General features: G+C 45.5%; 1 protein-coding gene across 2 annotated transcripts in view; it reads right to left on the bottom strand.

Annotated features, from left to right (window-relative positions):
* SP4 (Sp4 transcription factor) overlaps positions 1-16,923 on the bottom strand; it is a 227,447-nt gene extending 210,524 nt beyond the window's left edge. Inside the window, exons 1-3 of one of the 2 annotated variants that reach the window (XM_030201709.1) lie at positions 16,666-16,923; positions 15,865-15,950; positions 13,936-15,478 (exon numbers count right to left, since the gene is read on the bottom strand). In XM_030201709.1, the coding sequence (XP_030057569.1) occupies positions 13,936-15,478; positions 15,865-15,933 (1,612 nt within the window). In that variant the 5' untranslated portion in view covers positions 15,934-15,950; positions 16,666-16,923. Of the gene's footprint in view, positions 1-13,935; positions 15,479-15,864; positions 15,951-16,299; positions 16,550-16,665 lie in introns of those variants that run through there. The other variant, XM_030201702.1, reaches the window with a different exon arrangement.
* Positions 16,924-18,415: the final 1,492 nt, after the last annotated feature.

Genomic DNA, 18,415 nt, shown 5'->3' with positions numbered 1-18,415 from the left:
TTGTTGGCAGGGGACGTCAAATGGTTGCACGATCTATGGCCACTTATTTCCTTCTGCTGCGTAATTTGGCCTCAAAGTCAGGCGGGCTCATCCCTGCACATTCCTCCAATGGCAAGTAGACTCTCTGCCTTATAAATGTAGGTCTGATCACATCAATATCACGATCCATGTGGTCCATCATACTCTTAACTTGGCAATTAAAACCATTCCGGCACTATAGTTACGCATTGTGAGCAATTCCATCATAAATTTTCTGAGTTACAATGGTTTATCATTGATCACGTTCCTCACTCATTCAATGGTGTAAATCGGGCAGCAGTGTTAGCCCGTCGTGAACAATAGTGGATCTTTACTCTAGGAACTGTTAGTCCAAGAGGTCTCAATGAGAACATTGAGTGGAATACTATTATTTAATTTATCGTTTAATCTTCATATACATTTACCACTTTGGTTTGGAAATTATTCTGTGGTTCATGTTCATATACATAAAGTTTGTTGTTGCAGTGACATCACGATAAAGATATTTCCAGCTCTAACTTTGATTGAGGTGCCTATATAAGCTACTTCTACACATTATATGTGGTCTCGCAGCGCTTCTAAAGGACTCAAATGAAGAGAGATCATGGCCTTAACCCTTGTCCCTGATGAGTGTTTGAAACCCGCAGTCGGGCGGTTTCAGGGGAAGGCGTCTGTTGGGACACTTTTAGTCTGTTTCTACTCTCAGCGAGGCAACTTTGAGTTAAGTACACAGTGTTTCACGATATTTATTACTGCAAGGTGGTTAAATGACATTTATAGCACTTGGGTGATGGTGTGCGAATTACACACAAAAAATACCTTCCCAAAAAAGTTTTAAGAGTAACCCGATGAAAGAAGTGCTATAACACTGACTAGCAGCTTGACTGTCTGCATTGAATAGTGGGTTATATCTGAGGGTACTCAAAAAATATTATATATATGTCATTTTTGCAAGCTGTGACACAGATATTCAGTATATATTCTTGGTGGCTACAGTCCTGGTTTTTGTAGTAGTTATATTTTATGTTACCAGAGACAAGGATATTGTTGATTTCGTATTCTGCAAAATAAAGGCGGCACAGAGTCCCTAAGATAACAAGGGAGCCAGCAGCCAAGGCAGTCTTCCCCTGGGTCTTCTGAGACTTCAAGGGGGACAATCTTCTTTATTCCATTTTAGCCACCAGGTGCAGGAGATTATTTTTTTTAAAAGGTGTCCAAGAATATAACAATCATCTGATTATCCAAGATAGGCGGTAACATCTTGCAAAAGGAGGTACTTAACTGAAGGTCTAATAAGCCATAGCATCATCCCCCAAGAGGCCTCCAGATTCCTAACAAGAAGTCTGCTCTGCTGAGATGATTCAAATAGCAATCTGCTACATAGTAAAGAGAGTTACCAGGCTGAAGTTTCTGTTCATTCAGTTCTCAGCCTTCTATGGCGGGCAGTATCTTATGCTGCTGTAGATATTGTTGCGCTTTCTGCGCCCCACTAAAGTAGCAGATTTCTCCCCGATGACGAAGTTTTAGCTTAGTAGGATAGAATAAGATGAAGTTAAATTTTGCCCAAGCACATTTCCTCCAGCACAGCACATTTCCTTACCAGTATAGTCCCGAAAACACAACATTTTGTGCCCTTCGTATTCAAGTTTATTTCCAGCACACAGCACTCTTAGGATATCTTTGTGCACTAATGTGAGCAACCAAAAGATCACAATTCAGTCTCTGATTCTGGTCCAGTCTGAGCCTAATGCTGTGCACCCTTTCAACTCTCAGCGGACCTGCCATGCTAATGAGGTGCAGACTTTGGGGAATCCAAGTGTCAAAAAATCCCCTGAGTTCCGTCTCAAGAATTGACTTTGGCAGCCCAAGTAATCAAAAGCTGTTACATCTGCTGCGGTTTTCTAAACCATCTATTTCTTCTTGTCAGGAGGGCACCATCCAGCTTGAGCATGTCCAGCCATTGTACTACCGAACAGACATCATGGAGAAATTATATCTCACTGAAGGGAAAATTAGGTTCTTACCTTGGTAATTTTCTTTCCTTTAGTCACAGCAGATGAATCCATTAACTGATGGGTTATGTCCGCCTACCAGCAGGTGGAGATAGACAACACTGAAAAACCATAGTGCTCTATGGACGGCTAGCTCCATTTGCCTTCAGTATTTGAAACTTCCAAAGCAGAGTATATCCTCAAAGTAGAATAACAAACTTTCCTCACAGCGGACGAATGCCCCAGAATAGGAGCATAATCACACAAAGAAGGGACAATCTCAACCTCCTGTAACAGAACAGAAATCCTGAAGACTGTTTTCCAACTTCTCCCAATGAGGGAACATGTCTACAGGAAACAACTGAACAAATAGACAGGGAGGGATCATGGATTCATCTGCTGTGACTAAAGGAAAGAAAATTACCAAGGTAAGAACCTAATTTTCCCTTCAGTGAGATATAATTTCTCCATGATGTCTGTTCGGTAGTACAAGTAGCTGCACTACAGATCTCCTGAAGAGAGTGCTCCTGTTTCGGCCCACGAAGAGGAAATCGTGGAATGTGCTTTAAATGTGTCAGGCGGAGACCGCCCTGACAGCAGATATGCAGAAAAAATGACTTCCTTGAGCCAACTGGCTATAGTGGCCTTAGACACCGGAGACCCTCTTCGAGGACCTGACAAGACAAAAAGGTGATCAGAGGTCCTGAAGTCATTTGACATTTGCAGATATTGCAAGAGAGCCCTGCGAACATCCAGAAGATGTAACTGCCCAAAAGATTCCGGAAACTGGAGTGCCTTCAACACCAGCCCCAGGTTCCAAGCCGGACACACACACAGATGCCGCCCCAACACACAGATGTGCAGATATCTCTTGTGATGATCTGCAATTGGGAAATGGAGGTAGGCGATGAATAAGCAAAGCATTTCCATTTGGAAGCGCTGTACTCACAGACAAGCATCCACCCTCTTGAGGTCCAGGATGGGGTGAAAGGAATCGCCCTTCTTTGGAACCATGAAATAAATGGGAGTACCTCTCTAGGTCATGTTCTGACAGCAGAACAGGTTCCACCACTCCTGTATTGCAAAATTGCTGAAGGGTAAGAGCGACAGCCTGGCGCCAAGCTGCAGGGAGAGGTCATGAAGGCATCCAGAACCGGACAGGTGTACTCCACGGAGTACCTCTCTTAACCCCCTGCAGATCCCATTGATCTCATGTGATGGGACCTGAAGCAGCCCATTCCCTTGAGGCCCAAGGATCATGGTACACCCTTGCTGCAGCTCAGGGAGAGAGAGAGCCATGCCTCCCCATATCCTTCACCAACTTCTCCAAGCCATCACCAAACAGCAACTGCCCCCTAAAGGGCAGCTGACTCAAAGAAAGATTATTGGAAGCCACAAACACACCCAGTGGCAAAACCACAACCAACGGTGATCCCCGACTCCTCCACCAAGTGGGAAGTCAAATATATTAGGTCATAAAGGATGTCCATCCCAGCCCCAGGCAGAAATCTCTGAGGACCCCAGGGAACCCGCTGGAACCAATACAGTATGGAGCTACATAATCACCACAGATAACAGCCTGCAGCCTGAATGCTGGGGCCCCCACTGAAAATGCCAGGTGAAACTGCTGCTCCACATTTTCATGAAAATCCTTAAGGGCCGAGCCCCCATGGACAGGTATAGCGGTCGCCATCATGACCACTGTAAACAGGGTGTCCACATTCAGAAAAGAACACATCTCAATCACCTCAGCGATGGTGCAGGGAGAATCAAGAGCCCCGGCCACCCTGAGGGGACCATCCGGGAACTCCCACCCTATCATCATCCGGATAAGGGCCTTATGGAGCAGAAAATTCTTTGGAGCCCACTGTGGGAGGCTTAAGCATAGCCAAGGCCCCAGTGACACAGTTCAAGAGACAAGACAACTCCTCATGACAAAACAGCTAGACCCCATGGGACCACTCTTCTACAGCCTCCCAAAAGGGAGAGTCCTTGGAATTAGAATCCATGAGGGATTGGGAGACAGAGAAGATCTCGGAGTTCTCCGTTTCAGGTGAGAAACATAATTTTTCCTTCCAGTGTCGCAAAGATCAATCCAGAAACTTGTGGGATGTACCAAAGCAGTCCTCAAGTAGGGCAGGATAACCCCAACCCCGCTGTAAGAACCGATGCACTGAAAAACGCATCCTGACGCACCGCCACATCCACTCTATAATGCCGGCAAAGGTATGTGTCAGAGCCCATGTGGCTGCCCTGCAAATATCCTCCAAGGACACCGCTCGCGACTCCGTATGTGAAGAAGCCTGAGCCCTAGTAGAATGGGCCCAGATGTGTAAGGGAGACGACCTCCCCACAACCAAGTACGCCAAAGATATCGCCTCTCGAAACCAGCGGGTCACTGTGGCTTAGACACCATATTACCCTTCTTGTGACGTGCAAAAAGAACAAAAAGTTGGTCCGAACACCTAAACTCATTCATCACCTCCAAATACCGAAGTAAGATGCGTCTGATGTCCAGACAATAGCCTTGAAGTCCTCCCTGCAAAATGCTGGCAACATCAACGATTAAGGTGAAAACACGAAAGTAGCTTAGGCAAAAACGAAGGGGCCATCCGGATGGACACCCCTGCCTCCGTAAATTGTAGAAAGGGATTCCTGCACAACACCTATAACTGAAATACACCTGGCGGAAGCAATAGCAACTAAGACAGACAGACTTCAAGGTAAGATCCTTTAAGGTCAAAGACGCCAAGGGTTCGAAAGGAGGCCATTGCATGGCTCTGAGCACGAGATTCAAGTTCCAGTTCGGGACCACCGGACCCCGTGGCGGCCTTAAGTGATTCACACCCATCAGAAAATGCACCATGTTTGGGTGGGCTGTAATGGAAGCGCCTTGAAGACGACCTCTGAAGCACGCCAAAGCTGCCACCTGCACCTTTAACGAACTCAAAGAGAGACTTCTCCAGCCCCTCCTGAAGAAAGGTGAGGATTACAGATACCAACAACGCCAAAATCCGGGCCCCCAAGAACCAAGCCTCAAAAATGTGCCACACACTCATGTAAGCCATTGAGGTGGACTGTCTCCGAGCCTGAAGCATAGTAGTGATGACCGGTTCTGTACAACCTTTCCTTCCCAGTCGCTTCATTTCAAGGGCCAGGCCATAAGACCAAAGGGGAGGAATCCTCCATAGCTACCGGACCCTGAAACAGTAGGCCCTCTGCTGCATGTAACCAAAGGGGCTGATCGAACAACAGTCAAACTAGATCCGCATACTAAGGATGCCGAGGCCAGTCCGGGGCGACTAGAATTACTTGTCCATGATGACTGGCTACGCAACCTAACACCCTCTCGACCATGGGCCACAGGGGGTAGGCATACCGAAGACTAAGGTTGGAGAAGGGCATTGATCCAGTCCAACCCAGTCTCCCTGCCCCTGCTGAAAAACCTGGGGACTTTAGCATTGATGCGAATCGCCATCAGATCCAACAAAGGAAGCCCCCACCTGGAGACTACCTGATTGAATGTTAAGGGAGATAGCCGGTACAGTCTAGATCTGGGGGAATGGGAGCTGAGGAAGTCTGCTTGGACATTCTGCGAACCTGCTGAAAGGAGGGACACATGAGCCTACACCCAGAGACAAAGCTAAGCTGCCTCCCGTGCCAGCGGCGCACTCCTGGTGCCCCCCTTGATGGTTCACATAGGCAACGGCTGAAGCATTGTCGGAGAGAACACGCACCGGCTGGTTCTGAATGAAAACCAGGAACTCCAGTACAGTCAAGCAAATAGCCCTCAGCTGCAGGCAACTGACGAACCAAGTCACTTCCACTGATGACCATGTCCCTTGGGCTGTCCAATTGCAGCAGTGTGCCCCCCAACATTCGTCGTCACAACCACCCATTCCGGAGTGGCCAATCGGAGGCCCCTGAGGAGTTTCTCCGGGACCAACCACCAGCTCATCTCTGCTTGACCCGGGGACACCACGGAGTCCTAATCGTGTAGTCCTCTGAAAGAGACCACCACCGGCTGAGCAGATGTAATTGGAGTGGATGAATACGACTCTGGGCCCACGCTACCACGTCCAAGGTGGAGGCCATCGAGCCCAACACTTGTACATAGTCCCAGGCCCTTGGAGTCGGGAACTGCAACAAGCTGCTCAATTGTAGACTGCGAGCAGGCGGGAGAGATACCGTCCCCACCCGAGTGTCGAACAGAACGCCCAGATATTGAGACAATCAGGTGACATTTGGGAAAACTGATGATCCAATCCAGGGATTGAAGGCGGTGAACCACTTGATCCATTGCCTGCAAACTCTCCTCGTAAGAGGGCGCTCGAATGAGCCAATTGTCCAGGTACAGGCGCACCCATATCCCCTCCTTTAGCAGAAAGGCCGCTATGACCACCAGGACCTTGGAAAACGTTTGTGGAGCGGTAGCAAGTCCGAAGGACATGGCCCGGAACTGAAAATGGCAACCTAGCACAGTGAAACAGAGGAAATGTTGATGAGGCCAAATGGGAATGTGAAGATAAGCCTCCTTGAGATCGAGGGTGGTTAAAAACTCTCCTGGTTGGACCGCCACAATCACGGATCGCAAGGTCTCCATACAAAAACAGCAGACCCGCAGTCGCCCTGTTTACGCACTTGAGGTCCAGGACTGGCTAGAAGGAGCCTCCTTTCTTGGGAACGACAAAGTAGATGGAATAAGGTCCCTGACCTCTGAACTAGGTACTGGACAGATTGCACCCAGCTGACGCAATCCTTCCAGGGTCTGACGAATCGCTCTCATCTTGGCCGTACCTTTGGAAGGAGACTCGAGAAAAAAGAAAGTCTGTCAAAGGACAAGTGAATTCGAGTTTGTAACCATCTCTGAAGACTTCCAAGACCCATTCATCGGAAGTTACCCTGGTCCATTCACCCAGGAAGGACAAGCGTCCCCCGATGATCGGCAGGGGATGGACCAGAGCCACATCATTGGGAAGGTCTAGCTGCTGGTTGCTCTCTGGGCCCTGAGGCCGCGGCTCGGCGCTCCCTTCGAAAGGGCTGAGGCTTCAGAACGAAGCAGGACTTCTGAAAAGACCCCACACGGCCCGGCCTTTAACACCTAGACCAGGGGTAGGCAACTCCTGTCCTCGAGAGTCGCAGGCAGGTCAGGTTTTCAGGATATCCACAATGAATATGCATGAGATAGATTTGCATACCATGGAGGCAGTGCTTGCAAATCTATCTCCTGCATATTCATTGTGGATATCCTGAAAACCTGACCTGCCTGCGGCTCTCGAGGACCGGAGTTGCCTACCCCTGACCTAGACTCTCTAAACCGAGCTTTGGACAAGACTGGCCCTCAATGAAGCCGCTGCCCTTTGGAATTCACTAGACCTTTCACAATCTTTTCCAGGTCCTCCCGGAACAGGAGCTTTTCCCTGAAGGAATGCCTGGCCAAGCGGGATTTGGAAGCAATGTCTGCCTCCTAATGACGTAACCATATCCACCGGCGTGCTGTGACCACGAGGGAAACCTCCTTTGCAGAGGCTCACAAGAAGTCATAAAGAAGGTCTGCCAGATAGGCGAGACCAGACTCCAATGCTGGCAAACAACTAACCAGCTGCTCCATAGATGAGGCCTTCTGTACCCATGACAGGCACGCCCGTGTCACATAGGAACCACACACCGAGGCCTGAAGATTAAGGGCCGCAACCTCGATGGACATCTTAACAGCAGGCTCCAGCTTGCGATCTTGCGGATCCTTAAGGGCCGTGTCCCCTTCAACCAGGAGAATGGTCTTTTTGGGGACTGCCATAATCAAAGAGTCCACTGTGGGGAACTTGAGGGCTTCTAAGTCTGATGCTGGAAGGGCATACAAGCGACCCATAGCCCGTGCCACCTTGAGGCTCCTGTCTGGAGAGTCCCACTGAGAAGAAAAAAGGATTTTCATAGCCTCATGGATATGAAAGGACCTCAGGCATTTAGTACCCAACACGATGGAAGGAGGAGGGGCAGGAACAACCGAGGCTTCAGGCGAGGAAATGTCCAAAATCTCCAGTGTCCGGACAATGAGAGCGGGCAGCTCATCCCTGCGGAATAACCGCACCACCGTCAGATCATCCCCCTCATCAGACGGGGAAATGCCCACGTCTTCCGCAAAATCCATGGACCCCGAGGGAGAAGCTGGAGGGAAAGTGTTCTCCTCTCCATCTGACCCATCCTCCAGCTCCAAACACACTGAGGCCTGAGGATCCACTCTGGGCCATTTATTTTTGTTACATTTGTACCCCGCGCTTTCCCACTCATGGCAGGCTCAATGCGGCTTACATGGGGCAATGGAGACAAGGGCTGAGAGGGAGAAACAACAGAGGAAGGTTCAGCCTAGCAAGGGGATGGTAGAAAACCCCTAACCCCCCGCACGCTTCAAAATAAATGCTTTGTGCATTAAAAGCAAAAACTCTGGGGAAAAAGGCTCAGATGCTGCCTCAGACATGCTGGGAGTGTCTGTGTCCCCACAGAAATCTGCCAGCACCAAAGGGGAGGCTGAAGACGACTGCCCCGAAGCCACGTGCAACTCCGAGCATGGAGGAATAGAAAAGAAGGCGCGCGCGGAACTGCGGAACCCGAGCTTCCCGCCAAAGAGCTCCCCGAAGCTGGCCTGCTGCCACTTGACGTCGGAGAGTGGCAGCAAGCCAGCAGGAGAATGCTGCTTATCGGCCTCAGCCTGCCACATGCAAGTCTCACACTCTCCAGACGCTGCTAGCCGGTTCCCACACTGGGAGCAGCGTTTCGTGGCTTCAGAAGTAGAAGACATTGCTCAAATGCTATCCACACAGCCCCCTCCCCCCGTGCCTAACAGCGCCTAAGTCAGGGATCCTCCGCGCACCACGGCTTACCTCGGCAACTGAGGAAACTGTGCTGGCTGGTTTTTTGTTTTGTTTTGTTTTTTTAAAGAGACAGAAGACAATCAGCCAGCCGGCTCATCACACAGGGCACCAAACCCGGGGGAAACGAGGTGTTGGAAGGGACCTGGCACCACCAGGTGTGCACCACAAATTCCCACTCAGGGACCTCAACCCCTCTCCAGGCTCAACTGGATACGCAAGGACTTCAGGGCCAGAACATCCAGAGCTGCACGGTTATGACCCTCCACCTGCTAGATAGCGAGAACACTGAGGTTGAAATGGCTGCACATGACCACATATAGCAGACCTCTGAAGTTCTCTATCTCCACCTGCTGGTAGGGGGACATAACCTACGTCTCTGGAATGACCTATGGGATGCTATGGAATCATCTTTATTTGATGCCATGGTCCACTTTAGGAGTCAGCACTCAAAAGAACGTCCTAGGTGTTATTGTAGACAACACGCTGAAATCTTCTGCCCAGTGTGCAGCAGTGGCCAAAAAAAAACCAGGATGCTAGGAATTATTAGGAGAGGGATGCAAAATAAGACCAAAACTATTATACCTATCACCCCATGGCGTGACCTCACCTTGAGTACTGTGTTCAATTCTAGTTGCCATATCTCAAAAAAGATATAGCGGAATTAGAAACGGTTAAAGAAAAGCGACCAAAATAATAGAGGGGATGGAACTGCTCCCATATGAATAAAAAGTTAGGGCTCTTCAGCTTGGAAAAGAGGTGGATAAGAAAGGATATGATTGAGGTCTACAAAATCCTAAGTGGTATGGTCTATATCGGTTGATGTGAAGGAAAACGCCATCAAGGTCTTTTATAGGTGGTATCTTACTCTGATACGCTTGCACCGCATGTTTAGTACGGCATCCTCCAGATGCTGGAGAGGTTGTGGAGGTCTGGGGACCATGGGCCATATCTGGTGGACCTGTCCTAAGGCCAGAGCATATTGGAAGGGTGTTCAGGCTCGGGTCCAGTTATGGGTGGGTAGGTCAGTGCAGTGGCACCCTGCAGTCTTTTTGCTGGGGATGAGTGTGCCTGGTCTCACAGACCCCCAAAACAAGTTGCTTAAGGGAGTCTTGCATGCAGCTCGTATTACTCTAGCAAAGAATTGGAAGTCTCCTCGGGTCCCACCATTGAGGCAGTGGATAACAAAAGTAAGGTACATATGTGAGATGGAACGCTTGACTGCGGAGAAAAAGAAAATCTTGACTAAGTGGGAGCGAGTGTGGAATCCTTTTGTCAAAGCTTGTTCAGGTTAAATGGATGGGGTGGTTTTACCATGTGATGTAACATTGTTCAAGTGTTGGAGAGGGGTGGGGGAGGGGTGAGTGGGAAGGGTTGAGTGAGGGAAGGTGGGAGGGAGGGTCCTAAAACTAACAAAAATTTAAACTGTTTAAAAACTGGAGGTTTCATTGTTACTTGCTGCGGCATTGACTATTGTATTGCTGGATTTTTGCTTATGACGATCCAGAGGGTTGGTGTAAGTTTCGTACTATTTTATGCTTTAATTATGTTGATGTTTGGATTGATATGTATTTATGTCAATGCTCAATAAAGACCTTTATAAAATTTAAAAAAAAAATCCTAAGTGGTATGGAGCAGGTGGAGGTGAATCGATTTTTCACTCATTCAAAAAGTACAAAGACCAGAGAACACAATGAAACTGCATAGAAATACTTGTTAAATAAGAGGAAATATTGTTTCACTCAAAAAATAGTTAAGCTCTGGAATTTGTTGCTGAAGAATGCAATTGCAGTTAGCATATCTAGGTTTAAAAAAGGTTTGGACAAGTTCCTGGAGGAAATGTCTATAGTCGGTTATTTAGATGGGCATCGGGGAAGCCACTGGTTGGTCCTGGGATTGGTAGCATGGAACTGTGCTACTAATTGGATTTCTGCCAGGTACTTGTGACCTGGATTGTCCACTTCTGGAAGCAGGATATTGGGCTACATAGACCATTGTCTGGCCCAGTATGTCTATTCTTATGTTCTCTGCAATTCAAAGCACCACAGCACATGACTTTCCTTCTTGTCATGCTCCTGTTCATGCCATGTGTGTGAAGTAATCTTAAAAAAAAAAAAAAAAGCTGGTAAACAGTCTCAGCCAGAGATTTTTAAATTTTAAAGTAAAGTAATCTTAGCCTAGATCTTCCCAAACTGTGGGTTGGCACCCCAAATTGGGTCACAAAACTTGCATTTGGGGGTCACAACCTAGGTGCTTCACACCATAGCTGAATCATAATTCTGCATCTCTAAAGGGGCCACACAATTTTGTTTGTGTGCAATCATGGGGTCAAAGACTCAAAAAGATTGGGAAGCACCATCTTAGACCTCAAAATGAACTCTCAGTAGATTCCTTGACACATGACTATTAACTTTGAGGCTTGACTTAATCAAGGAACTGTCTCGGTGATGCCAAACCTTTTCTGTATTACAATGATAGATCAGACAACGCTGTAAGGAATACTCAAATGTTCTGTGTTTGCAATACTCCTGGATGAATTAAGCTGTGAGTTAGTATGTCAATAAGCTGAACTACAATGATTTGACATAAGTCTATTTAAATGTATGAGCCTTAAGGTAATTTTAGGGAAAGGAGCTAATCTGGATTTGTTATGAGAAAAGTTGTGAAGACTTCTGCAATTGTAACATTTTTCTTCTTCTTCCTCAAGACACTTTCAAAATATTGAAATATTCAAGTATACTGTGTAGATCACTGACACAAATGCCTCTGTCAACCCATTTTGAATTGTATTTTTTTGCCACTAAAATGTGGAATGTACAAAGGTGTGAAGCCCTAGGACTAAATGTATGGTTTAAGATGAGCTTTCACTTCTTCGGTACACCTCACTCTTCTTTTTGTTCTTTAACTTCTACATCTCAAGTGCATTTTTCACTGAATTTTAAAATTACCAAACTCTTGGCTACTTCTGAAACTCTTAAATTATTATTTATAGATTCTACTCCCTCTGAAGTGTCTACCCAGCACAGTTGTCTGCAAAAAGAACAGGCTAAAATGACTAGAAGAGGGAAAATGAGCAACTGGGAGATGTTACAGATGAGCTGTAATTAACTGGGATAACCTACATAGGGAGATCAAGTGAATAAATGAGGTTTACCTGAGGGAGTGGGGAAGAAGAGGGGGGCACATAATAGAGAAGTTATCAAATAAAAAGATGACTTTGAAACAGGTGAGGGGAGGGTGACTGGGAAATGAGTGTTATAGGTTAAATAGAACCAATCACATTCGAGTGCTGGGTTGGAAAGGGTGTACAAATCAGAAGGTAGGCCAGGAGGATAACAAGAAGGTAATTTCTGGTGGATAATGAAAGCTGTTGGAGTTTTAACATTACAAGCTTTTTGTGCCACTGAGGTCTACTGTTAGCATATGTGCTTATCAAATCTGTTTACCTTTTGAGTCCCTAAGCAGATATAGCAAATAATTCATGCTTGTTAAAATATGAAAGAGCTGAGCAAATCTCAGGCATGAATTACAGTATAATGCCATAACATCCTGTAATGACTATTATATACACAAAAAACAAGAAAACATTATGATGTACTATTTTCAAGTCAGAAACCCACCATAAGAAACTAGTAGCACATTATATAGTTTATCTTCAGAATATCAAATATAAATAAATTTTGAAACCTTAAAATAATTTGCTTCCTGTACTTACCCAACATTAGTACTAATTTAACTTTTACCAATTTTCATCATGAAAATATCTTTTACCGTCCTACCAACAGCCTTCCAAGGTCATTTTTTTTGGTCAAAGTGCAAACAGATCTACAAACCAAAACACTTACAAGTAAAGCTTTCATTAAAGTATAAATACATTTATCTGCAGAAGCTGCCACCAAAGCCTTGCTGGTTAACTACAGTAACTAGGCAATCCCAAGTTTAATGAGCATTAGAAACTGAGGTTCCCAAAGGCATTACAAATGAACAATTTAAGAAAGCAAAGCATTAGAATCACCACAAAGTGACCTGGCTTTAAAAAAATAAAAGTGAAAAAGAGCTTAATCCCTCAATACATCTGCAACTGAAAAGACAAACCTTCTTTTAGCCAGGTTCTCATTTGCTAATTGGATTTCAAAATATTATTAACACCCCACCAAGAGATAGTTTGAAGACCCTGACTAGGCACTATCAACCTACTACTACTACTATTTAGCATTTCTATAGCGCTACCACGCGTACGCAGCGCTGCACCCATTTCTTCTTCTATACCTTCCTTAGATATATTATGCTTTAGTAATTATTTTCCTACTGCTGTGTTGCTATAAATTTCCTTCCTCAAGTCCATTTTTCACATTTGTCGGCTGTATTATATTTAGGGCTTCTGTTCAGAGATATGTATAAATTGTAAAATTAGGTGTTTTACCTTCCAGTTAATATTTTTGGTATTAATTAGTGTTTTTGCACCACAGGTACTACTACTCTTTACCTTTTCCTGTAGAACCAAATATGTTCTCTAGTGTCACTTAATGGTCATCAGTGCAGAAAACGCAAAACACACATGTAGCATATTAGATGAGAGAGTACCAGAGGAAGTGTGATTTTCTGGTGTTTATACTGAATGAACACCTAACAACTTTTAAAATCAGAGATGTTTTAGTTAAAACCTAAAATCTGAAACTTTAATATTTTACATTTAACATTGTTGCCACTAATATATTAAGTAAAAAAGTGTTTCTTAAAATATTTAAAGCAAATTGACGGTCAAACAAACCTCTTTAAAATTACAGTCACTTGCTACTTGTATTGCATTTGCTGCTTTAAAGAATTTACATTGATTCTGAAGTCTAATTTAAGTCACATACATTTCCGCTCATTTAGAATTTTGATTACTATTCTATGCTATTTCTATATTATTTCCCATTTTATACTTTGAAGAGGCCAATGACTAACACAAACTCTTTGAAAGGAATCTTATGAAGTTCACAGGTTTGACAGAACAAAAACAAACCATTAAGTGCAAACACATGTAACTGTTTTAGAAAAAAAAATGACAAACTTACCTGCAACACTGGTAATGGTTACTGGAACTCCCTGCACCTGCACACCGGCTGCACCCAGGTTGGCCACACTTACTGTCTGCAGGTTAGGCACTGAAGCAAGCTGGGCAGCATTCAAAGTAATAGGAGTGCCTGCGACAGTTAATGGTGCAATCTGGGCAATAGTTGTGCCACCACTTGAAGACACTGGAGTAATGGTGAGCTGCTGAGGTAGCCCAGGATTCTGGACTTGTAAATTTGGTAGGCTTTGAATATTCTGAACCTGCACAGTTTGCCAGCTTATCTGCCCAGATGGTGTAATGGTTGGAGCCCTGATGAGCACCTGAGTTGGACTTACTGCTTGAAGCTGAACATTCTGTAAAGGCTGCTGCTGCAGGGTCTGGAAAGTCTGTCCTGGCTGCAGCTGAAATGACTGCTGAGGAATGGCCTGGATAATCTGCTGCTGAGGTTGTTGGATCTGTATTTGCTGTAAAACAGGCTGACCTAGTATCTGTACCTGCTGAAGTGAGCTTGATTGATCTTGCACACTTTGTATTCCATTAGACTGAAGCTGACTGGTGCTTTGAGCTTCAGAATCTGAAACAGATGTTTGGGGTTCTTCCGTGGTACGTTCTACACTGGCTGCTGTGCTTGCAAATTGGCCAGTCTCTACAGAGCTCACTAGAGTGTCACTGTTGGTCAAAGATGTGGCAACAGAGGTTGTACAGGTGGAAGAGGAGGAGGGAGACTCAGGCATGGTACTGACAGAAGTAGTGATGGGTGTTGACATCAACTGATTCCCATTGGAAACCCCACTATCTGTGGACTGAACAATTTGCCCCGATCCTCCTGCCACATTGTTTATCACTGGCAATGCCAAAGTCACTCCTCCAATATTTATAGGCAAAGTTGTCACTAATTGAGTTGGAGTGCCAGGGATAGTCTGGAGCTGCAACGGTATTGATACACCAGGTCTAATTTGGACTGGAACAGTTTGGTTTGCTAGATTTTGAGCAATAATATTGCCAGATGATGTTCTGTTAGCAGCTGTGATGATAGCTTGATTATTTCCTGCTGGAATTAGTTGTATTTGACCCTGCAAATCTTGCAGAGCTGTGGTATTAGTAGGACTGATCTGAATCTGCTGACCTTCCACTGCCTGAAGCTGTGGAATCACTTGATACTGTACATTACCACCTGAATTCTGAACTTGTATGACCTGAAACTGCCCAGGGGTGGAAGGTGAATTACCAGATTTGTTTTTTGTCGGAGATGTGTTCCCACTATTACCACTGGATGAGGTTGCTGTACTTGTAGAAATAGTAACTCCAGGCTGAGTTACATTGTTTTCTTTGGAACTAGGAGGTGCAGCAGCAACAATTTGCCAGGTATTACCAGCAAGCTGTGTTGTTACCAATTCTAATTGTTGTGGTTGGTTTGGAAGTTGCAACAAACCTTGACTTGGATCTATAATAATCTGCTGCTGTCCACCTGTTTGATTTTCACCAGTTGTTCCTATTTTACTGCAAGTGGCAGCCAACAAGGCCAGAGGAGAAGGCTGGGAATCCTATTTAGAGACAAAAACAAAAGTGAAATGGTACAGCAGACGATAAAGACTGTGTTCTACTTTATAACAATAAATGAATTACTAAAGTGGAATTCATGTGCAATATATTACTCTAAATTACCAACACAAAATGAGGAAGTTAGTAATGTAAATTTAAATACAAAGGCTCTGACCTAAAAGATGGCTGTATAATCAAAATGGCTTACTGTTAACCATTGAAGGTGGACTCAACAGTTTCCCACTGCAGGTTTATATATTATTTTGAGCTTTCATACTAAATTTTGTGAAACTATAATTAAGGGTTGGAGTTTTACAAGCTGTATTTCAAATTACACTTCAAAACTTGGACCTTTATTCTAAATGTGTGAGAGACATGAGAGATTTACCTGGGAGCCTGATGTTTTGCCTTTTTTACTAAAATCAGCATCTGATGATTTCCCTCCTTCAGTAGCCATAGTTTCCTTCTTTTGATCTGCAAAAAAATAACGTCACACTTATAGCAGAATCATGAGTACACTAGATTTGGTGCTTTTTTAAGGTTATCTAAAGGATTCATTTCTGAAAGTTTAAAAATTAAAAACATAAAACGTGGTTTGAAACCCAACCCAATGGATTAAAAGGTAACACCCAGAAAGGAGGTTGTCTTTTCATACACACAATCTGGGGGGGGAGGGGGGGGAGAGGAGGCGTGAAAAATGGAAGTGGGGAAAGAGGATTTTAAAAAGAAAAAAATGTAAAATCAAAATGTCAGTTAAAAATAAATATAGAGACAGAAAAATAGATATGGGAGGGGTGAAGAAAGGGGGTGGGGATTTACGTACCGCTCATCCCTCATATATATAATGGAAAACAAACAGTGAGGGGGTGGGTGAAGGGGGGAAGGCTGGCCGCTTAGGAGCAGAGGCTGGCAGAGGGACGGCTTATCTCTCCGCGCATGGCCGCCACTGGGCTGTGGCGTAGCTCGGCTCCCACCCGCAGCCCGGCCCACGAACCCGGCTCCCCGCACTGATTGACAGCGCGGCCCAGCCCGGCAGAGGCAGGGCGGCGACAGGAGGCGGCATCAGCGGCCGCAGGGAGCCCATCTCTCGCTGCCCTAGGCTGCGGGGGGAGGTGGTGGGGAGCGGCCCCCTGCGCCTCCCTCCGCCGCCGCCCTCTCCCGGGGAAGACCCGCCCTGCCCCCGGCTTACCCGCCCGCCGGCTGGCTCTCTGGCTGTTGGTGGGGGGAGCTGCTTGCTGCTGGCAGTACGGGCCGCCGCTGTCTCCTCCTCCCCGGTACTGCGCCCGGGCGTGTAAGAACGTGACCACCGCGCGCCTTTCGCCTGGTCGGCCCCTCGCCCTCCCCCACCTCGAGCGCGCGCACACACAGAAACACAGTGCAACCTGCAGCCCGAGGAAGTCCCACCTCCCGCATTTGGGAGGGCAGGATACGAGCTTGGGAGATGTGGTGGGGAAAACACCCTATATCTAATAAGGAAAAGAGGATAATAATTCTTGGGGAGCTGCTGTACCATCACCACCGGCCCCCCATCAACTTGATAAATCCCTACCCCTCCCCCCTAAAGATATTTAGTAGAAGCCACCGGATACACGCACGTTTCCTCCCACTGCTTTCCATTGGCTGAAAGCGTGAGGAGGGGTAGCTAGAGCACTCCGGAACTTATAGTTCTTTTAGCCCGACGACTCTGGGGGGCGGGGCCTACAAAAGGGCACGGTGTTTAGAGGCCTTGTGTGTTCGGCATTTTTTTTTTTTTTTTGCGCACTGGAGGTGGGCGAGCGAGAGGTGGGCGTTGGAGGAGGCATGGTTATTTTGCTTGTCTTCCTTTCTCTCTCCGCCTGCTACACTCCCTCGCTTTCCTTGGTGGGCAGTATGCTTGGGAAAGAGGGGTGTTCTGTTTTTCCACTGTTGATTTTTTTTTAAATATTTGTTTTCAAAAACTATCAATAATATGAAGGGGTTTGTCCATTTTATTTTTATTTATTTTTTGCAGCAGTTTGTTTATTCCTAGGCCTTGCTAATGAAGAGTTCACATAATTTGTTATAGTTTGTGGAAAAAAATAATCCAGATAATTCAGCCATCTGGTCCTGGAGAATGACAGTTGCAGGGGGTCTGTTAAGTTGCAGTTAGATAACATACAAAGGGCCCTGTTTACTAAGCTAAGCTAGAGGTGTGTTAGTGTTTTTAGCGTGTGCCAAGCGTGTAGATGCCCATAATATTCCTATGGTCATCTACACAGCGCGCTCATTTTTAGCACATGCTAAAAATGTTAGTGCACCTTAGTAAACAGGATCCAAACTATTTCTGTTGTTAAGATTGAGATATTATTTAGGTGGTCTCCTTTCATGGATTTTGAAATAAAGAGTGCTGGACTGTGAGAAGGAGGAGAGAAGTAGGAAGAGTAAGAAAGACTGAGGCTGAAGGCAACCAAAAGGCTTGTATATCTTGGATCTAGTAATCTGCTCCTGGATTTTTTGGTACTTTCCTCTAATCCATCAATCACTTAACTTCTAAGCACCTGTTGACCCACTGCATATGGGGAACTTCCTACTGCTTCTGTGCATCTTCTCAGTTCTCTGGTACTGTACATTTGCCAGATGCACATGATGTTTCAGTTGAATCCTGTCACTGAAGTTTTGCTAGAGATATACGTGACCACATGAAAATGCCAGGTGTCAGCTACATTTACAGTGCAAGTCACAGAATAGACAATAAAAAAAAGGAAAACCATCACATTTATATGTTGACTCAGACTAGGTAATGAATACTCTAGATATACATCTCTGTTTCTTGTAGCAGATTTCTCAACATTCGGTGCCAAGTTTTTCAAAATTCTGTAGCAAGTAACTGAAATATTTTCATGAATGTGCTGGTTAAGGTATATATATTTTTCTTCTTTCTAGCCCAAAAGATGTTGAAAAGAAATTCTACATAAAAGTTT

The sequence above is a fragment of the Microcaecilia unicolor genome, chromosome 1, assembly GCF_901765095.1.
Source record: "Microcaecilia unicolor chromosome 1, aMicUni1.1, whole genome shotgun sequence".
NCBI classification, from domain to species: domain Eukaryota; kingdom Metazoa; phylum Chordata; class Amphibia; order Gymnophiona; family Siphonopidae; genus Microcaecilia; species Microcaecilia unicolor.
Note: the sequence above shows the minus strand (reverse complement) of the source record. Positions and strands in the feature narration are given on the sequence as shown.